Below are 8659 nucleotides of genomic sequence, written 5' to 3'. Positions count from 1 at the left end.
TGTGGCAAGACAATACACATTAACACAAACGTAAATTTTAATCATCACAATTTACAATATTAATACATAAACCACTGCAATGCTTCAACAAAAGACTAGCATTGCAACGTAATTTAATTACAAAGATAATAAAACAGTCATCTCCCATGCACGAGAATCGGTCTTGCAATAAAAATTACGGTACGAGCTAGTAACCGGTAGTTAGAATTCTAATTTTTCTACTAGAAAAAAACTGCGAAACAAGTTAACTCTTTTAGGAACTTATATTCAAATGAGAATTACCCATTTGTTTTTTCTCACAATACAAAATATATATACAAATTTCCATAATACTATTTGAAAATACTCATTTTAATTTTATCGTCTAGCATTACTCATGCAGACTGGAAGTCGATCTCGTCTGTCGGACAACTTACGTGATAGAGAAAATTACATGGTAGATATGTCTTGCCTTGTTATAATTAACTGATAATGTGGATTTATTCTCAATTTTAGGAACAATTTTATGTACATTAGTTAGCAAAATTGTTGTTTTACAGTTGTGATCAAAATATTAGCATAAATGAAAAACTTTCAGTTTATATTATTTTAGAATGGCATCATTTGTATAGTCTCTAGTTTGAACTAGATCATAATTTCTAAATGTAAACTGATTACAGAATATCAAAACAATTTTTATTTGGAAAACCTAGTGTATCTAAAAATAAATACATGCTGACAAAATTTGAGATCTTTTTGTTAAGCCTTAATGTTGAACTGATTACAAATGATTTCTATTTTTATTATACTAATGTGATATACTGAATGTCACATTAGAACAGAAATGATAAATGCATATTGAAATAGTGTTAACAAAATTCTGAAATTTCAGTAATAAACAAGTTCACATTATAGTTCTAAGCTTTGCATTTCATCTTATAGGCTGATTTAAAATTTTTTTGTCAGATGTGTTTTCTCATGTTCTAAGGAATTATGCTGATTTGTTTATTAGATGACTTCTTTTGATTATAAAAGTTTAAATAAACTATTAAAAATTTACTAATTTTTAATAGTTTATTTAAATGCAACTTGTCATTTTAAAGATAATTAATTTGCTGAAAATAAATTACTTGGATCTGATAGTTTAAAATATATCTTGAAATGTTGCATATGTTTGTTAAATAATTTGAAATTTATTAGACATGTTACTGAATCATAAATCATAATTTATCTCATCTCATGATATTCCCAAATAAAAATGGACACTACAATTTTAATGCGTAAGAAATTTTTTAATCAAAAGAAGATAGACTAAGAAGTAAATGTCTAAATTTCTCTAGAATGAACTAAGAAGGGAAACCCACAAAACAATTTTAATAGTTCATTGTAATATTCTTTTTTGTTGTAGCATTTTTCTTAGTATAGATTTATATTTAACAATTTTTTTTTATCTTCATGATTGTTTTTGACATGTTTTTCTCAACATTTTCAATTCCATTTAAGTCAACTGACTTTCTGTACATCAGTTTGGAATTTGAGTTTCAGATTTCTTACGTATTACATTAATGCACCAAAATATGTCAATAATTCTTTTAGACAGCAATCTAAGGAAACTTCCTTGGATTGCTGTCTAGTTAGTTCTGTAATTCTGATTTTGGTTCTATAAAAAGTTTATAAAACATTCTTACAGACAAAATTTTTAAAAAACAAGTATGCAGAAAAAGCATTGTATTTTGATTTCCTTACAATTATTAGTGAGTGAAATTACTTTTGTGCACAACATTTTATGATCTTGGAATATATTATATGGACAATGTGTAATATTTATTAGTAATGAATAGGACATTTTAGAAATAAAAATTAGTTAGAATTGCTATTTTAAATCTGAACAGCAGCTTCATTATAAAAAAAATTAGCAATGAGTTGTTTAACTTTCCTGGCTGTTATGAGTTTTTGTTAAGAAAAAATTGTGTATGGTGCCATCGGTTGTAAAAACTATAACAAAATCTGATAAACATTTTTAATTACTATAAAATGGCAAAAAGCTTGATTTTGAAGGTAGGGATGAAAAAGTGTAAATGAAGATTTTGTTTGTTATTAACCTCTATCTCTTGGGTTTGGATAGTTATTGTTATGTATCTCCTCACCCTCCTAACTTTTTATCACCAAAATTTAATAGCATTAATGCCCTTCATATGCAAGCCACCATGCCAAATTTTGTTTCTTAATCTTTACCTCATCCCGAAATATTAAGCAAAATAGATGCAACACACACAATGGAATTTTTTTGTTTATTTTTACGTTTTTGGATTAAGGTTTCAAAATATGGAGATTTGCAAAAAAACTGATAGTATCAAATTTGATACTAACAGCAAGGAAAGTATTGGAATAAGTATACATAACAAGGAAAAGTAAAATTAGGTTTAAGAGAAATGAGATGCAAGCTTGATATAACATTCTGTCTATAAAAGTTAATTTTTAGTAATCAGATTATATATCAAACATTTCCCATAATCTATATCAAGTAACAATATAGAAACATGGAAATAGACATTTTGAAAGAGGAAGCAAGCAAACAAATGAATAAAATGGACATCATCATTGTATGATCAGAGAGAAGGGTAACAATGAGAAAAAAAACTGGTTAATGCTTTTTAAAAATGTATTCCAAGAGATAACGATTTATGTCAATATATTCGAGAACATGTTGGTAACTTCAACTATCCTCCAGATCAAAGTCAATACCACCAATGATTAAATTGAATATATGGTATAGATGTATTGATAGAATATGCAATATAAGATTTCAGAGGTAGATCGATTGTTATTAGTGAGGTTGAGGCCGAAGTTTTAAGCACAAAAATGTGTAAGTTGGACATTTAGCACCGCTTTCCTGTAAGCCTAGAAGTTTGACAATGGTGTTCGGGAAGTCAGTGGAATCAGGCTCGACATTCCAAACGCCATTTTCAAACTTCTACGCTTACAGGAAAGAGGCGCTAAATGTTCAACTTACACATTTTTGCTTTACACTTTGACCTCAACCTCGCTATTGAATATAATATAACTTTTTAATAACTGCAAAATAAAGTTTAAGAAATAAAAATTGATTACATTTATTTAATATCACAGTAGTGCTAGGAAAATTATGATATTTAAGTTAGCATAAAAAGCCCCATTTTTGAACTAGATCAAAAGAAAAGCTGTGCTTATGAACTTTTGATTAAGCACATTCAGTAGTAATATATAAAAAAATTAACAATAATTTTCAAAAATTATGCTAATATATTGATCACTTAATATATTGTTGCTTTTCCTAATAAATATAGTAATAAAAAATACATTTAATAAAAAAATAAAGTTTGATTACTTTAAAAAGTTTTAAAAAATGCCTGCAATATTTTCTAAATAATCCTAAATTAATGTCAATTTGTCTAGCATAATTCGGCATGCATACTAGCATGAGCTATACATCGACCAGAATTTAGCTGTTATAGAGTACAAGAAATAACAGAGCATTATTAAAGGTGCATCACCAAGAATGAATAAAATTATGTAAGTTGTTTTGTGGACAAAACATAATATATAAAAACTGTGACCTAAAATAAAACACAGACAATTTTACTATTAACAAAAATGAAATTGCTCAGCAAGAAATGGCATGACTAGAGGAAGACAAAAAATTGACTAGATTGCTCTATATTGAAAGTGATCATTACACTTTGTATAGTGATTTGTGTCATATATAAACTACATGTGTGTCATATATTTGTGTTCTTTAAATAAATATTAAATATATTTTAACATCCACTGATTAAACTAATCCTAAACATATATATCACATTATTTTGTGTGATGTGCATTCTGACTTTTTTTTTGTTATTTGAATAATTAAGCAATATATACACACATATTTTCACCTTTTTACATTTCATACATACTTTTGGGTCAGAGAAAATGGGTAGTACAAGGGATTTTAAACCTCACAGTTTTGATTAGATCAACTATACAATATACTACATAATTATTTCACAAACTGTCTACAATTCTGTATGTAGAATCTTGGTAATTTGTAATGCAATATTTTTTTATATACATCTAAATTGTTTTAGTTATATTTGCAATAATTATAATCGCACTATTACAAAGTGTGAAATTAGTCCCGTTTTCTTTTCAATCAATAGTTATTTTTAGCAATCATGTTTGCAATTCTATGCACAGAGGAATAATACGAAATTTCTATAAATGGTTTCTTTCAAAGTGTTGATAAATTACCAAGTTTCCATCTTAAATGTGAAAACTTTTCCTAACTATATACAAATATTTTTACTAGAGGCATTTCTTTTTGGAAATAAATATTACTCACAACCTGAACAGATGTGGAATTTTTGTCTTGAGGCCCGCAGTGAAACTTAGACCATCACTGTAACGTGTGCCATTGTGTGACCTGTTTCCGTGGAGATTGTTTCATGGCATTCCAGTGATGCAAGGCGCTACCTCGGACACACGAGCCGATTACAACTTTTCCCACGTGTCGGTTTTTCTTGTTTGAATTTGGTGATGTAGGACTCTCGGGTGATGAGATGGATCCATCCTGTAGATCACGATGACTGACAACAATTATAAAGGCAACGTGGTCAAGCTGAGACGGTGGTATGTCAAATGTAAGGGATTCATTATAGACTGGAAATAATGTTCCAGGTCTGACAGATGTTTTTCTCTTCTTTAGAAGTTTTCCATTGTGGAGCAAGATGATACGAACACATGGAGCTATAAGAACATCGTACTGTTATTCATATTATATTAAAAAAATTGATGTTACTTAATAAAATTAAATTTAATTTTATTAAGAAATATAAAAATATACTGTATAATCAAAGTTTTTAGGTTTATTTTATTTTAATTTCAAATAAAATTGCACCTATACAGACTTTTTTATATTCATGCATTCCTAGTCAAATTTCTGACTAGGAATATGGTCTAAACCAACTACATATTTCTTAATGAGAAGCTTTAGAGAACAACAATTATTTAAACTTAAAACTGTAGCTAAATGAACTTATTTAAATAATTTTAACTATTTTTGGATATACTTTCAGATTCAAAATTATTTAAATTTAAAAATGTAAGATATTCTAATAAGATGTGTATGAATATGAGTTAACAAAGATGACAAAAATTAATAGGACACCTACAGCATATATATGTAACAAAATTATCATGTGCCAACATTTAATTAAATATAAAAAGGTGTTTACAATGGACCAGAGTTTTAGCAGTCTTAAAAATCAGGTAATGTATATATGACAATCAGCTATTTTCTCTTTGGTGTCCTCTCAAACTAAAAACATCTGGCAGTGCTATTGTTGCTTTCATAAAAATAGTGTCTGCATACGAAAAAAAGCACAAGCTTTGGTGTGTTTTGCTGATTCAAAATACATTTTTATGATGCCATGTGACTTTCATCGTGTATTCACAAACCTCTTATGTCTGCAAGATTGGGTAAGAGGGCCTTGATTTATGATGAAAATTATTCATTAAAACATTTTTTTCTATATTTTTTCAAATTTTACTATATGCTCAAGATTTGTGAAACAGAAGTTATGAAAAATAAACTAAAAGTTAGGAAGGACAAAGTTATGTCTTAACAATTATAAGGCTCTTCTAGTCCAGTCTCAGTTTAAATCTGGCAGTTTATGAATTTAGTGAAATAATAATTACCAAGCTCAAAAGAACAAATTAATACAAGTATCCCTCACATAACATGGGAGTTACATTCTGAAAAAGTGCTGTTTTTTTCAAATCCATGATGGACAAATGCAAAACATAGGGTTAGGTTCCAAAGTTAACAAAAAGTATACTAATTCTTTTTTGTTACAAGAAATATAATTTATTAAAGCAATCAATAATTAATTAACAATCACAATTAAAAGTACTATTACAAGTTAATATTAATTTTAGTTAAACGAAGGCATTTCTTTTTGTCGTCATCTGAGCTTTGTTGACCTTGATCAGAAATGTCAGCAACATGTTCATTTTTATTTTTACCATAAAAATTTTTTTATGTATAACAAAATAAAAATAAAGATATTATTAATCGAAGATCTGTTGTATGGAATCACATTTGTTCAATCAAGTAAGGAGTGATTCTTTCCCTAGAATTTGTGTTCAAATACCAAATTGTTCAAGTTGGGAACAGTTCAGGTACAAAGATACTGCTGTATTTCATTTGTCATTTTTATGAATTAATACTTACCTACAGTTAAAAAAGTTCAATAACACCTAAACATGTTTAAAAAAACTTTGTATTTAAAGATTAATCTAAAAAAAAACACAGTGACAGTCTTAAAGGCTAAAGTCTGAATGCAACACCACCACCACCTGGTTGACAGGAAAGCTAAGGACAAAGAAGAAAAAGATTCTATTATTAGTTTTCACTAAAGTAAACCTGATGAAAAGACACAAAAAAAATTGAAAATTTCAATATTGTAAAATCTATGGGTAAATTTGAGACATCATGTATTTATCTGAACAAGAAAATTATTGAATAATGGCATTTACATTTAAAAATTGTGAAATTTTGTATGGAGGATTTCCCAAATACTCGAACTGTGTTAGAGTGAAACTGGAAACTGCTATTTGGAGATATCCCCAATTTTCCAACCTTGTTAGAGCAAAACAATGTTGTATGAGGGATACCTGTATATCTTATACTATCTGAATACAATATAAAAGAAATGGAAATAAAAATTAATATTCTTTTTAGAGAAAAATTATGGCTTTTATATTATTAAAGTATATGTTATCATTTTGGGTTTTTTCATGAATAAGTAAGAATATGAAATTGAGAGTAATGTTTGTTTTTGAAATGTTTTAACATTTAACTTTGTTCTGTATTATGTTATTCCTTTTATGCAGATTCTAACTTTTAAAATCATTTTCAAAATTTTTACAACAGTCTGACTGAAAATTATAAAAATTGCTTAATTTAAGCACAAATAAAAAATCTAAGTAATAAAATAAATTATACTAATATTTTATAAAACATAAAACTATCACAAATTGTTAGTCTCACTAACAACTAAATGTATAAAATCGGAAACAGAATAATCATGTAATGAAAAACAATATCAAGATTACACCACTATGGAATACAGAATTCCTGAAAATACGTAAGTTTTAGTATAATGACAATATCATCGATCATAATTCATAATGAAAAATGAACATAAATAATAACCAAAAATTTACTTTCTTCACATTATAATGACAAAATTAAAAAATATCAAATTAGGTCTATACACTTTTAGAATTTTATAAAAATATAAAACTTGTATTTATAAAGATTTCCAATAATGTTAAATATTTTTATGATTACCACAAATATACAAATTTAAATTGAATAAATAAAAGTATATGAAAAAAAATATATATTTATATATATATATATATATATATATATACATACATACATACATCAGAAAAAATTTATATAGGAAATCTAGCTGTTACAACTTCGCCTGTGTAGATTTTGCAAGCAAACAGTATTTATATTAAGTATTTCAACAACCATAGTAATTGTTATATAACACCTACTACTAAGAATGATGAGAATTGCTGAAAATCAAATGAACTGTTTTCAAGTTGATCAATTTTCTAGAACGTTTACAATCGTTCTATAATCGAACCAATATGCAATAACAAATTTGAATTTAAAACAGTTTGAACATTCGGTTAAAAAATCAAAATATATAAAAATATTTATAACAATGTCTGAAATGTTATCAATTTCATACACGTAAGTACTCAATGAAGACTAAACGTAATTGAAACAAAAAAAAATTGCATCTAAAATAGTACAGTTACAGGCCATTCTTCAGGTTAAGACTTAATGCTCTTCCTCTCCCCCCCACGGGGGAATTTCGAAAAATCCCTTCTTAGTGTGTGTTTTCATGATGCACCCTAACTGTGTAACAAATTTCACCTTTAGGTTCAGCGGTTTGCTCTGGGCAATGATGAATCAATCAGTCAATCACTCAGTCAGGATATGTAATTTTATATATTTAGATGTCCTATTAATTAAATGTAATTAAAAGTTTATCTTTAACAGTTATTTTGAAAGTGATTACAGTTTTTATTGAAATATATCAAAAAAGTATCTAGTCATAGATGATTGAATATTTTAATTTCTCAATATTCTAAATAACTTTCTAATACATAAAAATGTTTAGTTTTTGAACATGTTGTAGCATACATCTTAATTCATAAAGTTTGTATTATTTTAACTCTGTTAAAAATAATACAAACTTCATGAATTACTTTTATCCCTAGAATATTGGAGAATTTTGTAATGAAATTAAATAAAATTAACTTAAATTTTTTACACAAACTTCTGCATAAAATTTTTTTTATTTCAAAGGACTATATAGGGCCTAATGTTTAATTGGATATACATGATTTTTAATACTGAAGAGCAGAAAGTCCTCAGTCAATGTCATTGATAGATTCTTGGAAACTGACATTAATCAAAACAATTTATAAATGAAACTAATTTTACCGTAAGTTAATTGACAATAACCAAATCATATCTTGTTTATACTTTTCTAATAGGGGAAAAAAGTGATCACGTGACATAGGTGTCGCACATATCGATACGGTTGTAAACAAGCTGTTCCGTTCGAAG

General features: G+C 27.1%; 1 protein-coding gene across 3 annotated transcripts in view; it reads right to left on the bottom strand.

Moving 5' to 3' along the window:
* Positions 1 to 3061: 3061 nt before the first annotated feature.
* Positions 3062 to 8659, bottom strand: part of LOC136981262 (synaptotagmin-C-like) — a 39020-nt gene continuing 33422 nt past the window's right edge. For 2 of the 3 annotated variants that reach the window (XM_067277565.1, XM_067277566.1), the window contains exon 7: positions 3062 to 4746. In XM_067277565.1, the coding sequence (XP_067133666.1) occupies positions 4397 to 4746 (350 nt within the window). In that variant the 3' untranslated portion in view covers positions 3062 to 4396. The remainder of the gene's footprint in view (positions 4747 to 8659) is intronic. The other variant, XM_067277564.1, reaches the window with a different exon arrangement.

Source organism: Centruroides vittatus, unplaced genomic scaffold, assembly GCF_030686945.1.
Source record: "Centruroides vittatus isolate TY-2023 unplaced genomic scaffold, ASM3068694v2 contig_749, whole genome shotgun sequence".
Lineage (NCBI taxonomy): Eukaryota > Metazoa > Arthropoda > Arachnida > Scorpiones > Buthidae > Centruroides > Centruroides vittatus.
Note: the sequence above shows the minus strand (reverse complement) of the source record. Positions and strands in the feature narration are given on the sequence as shown.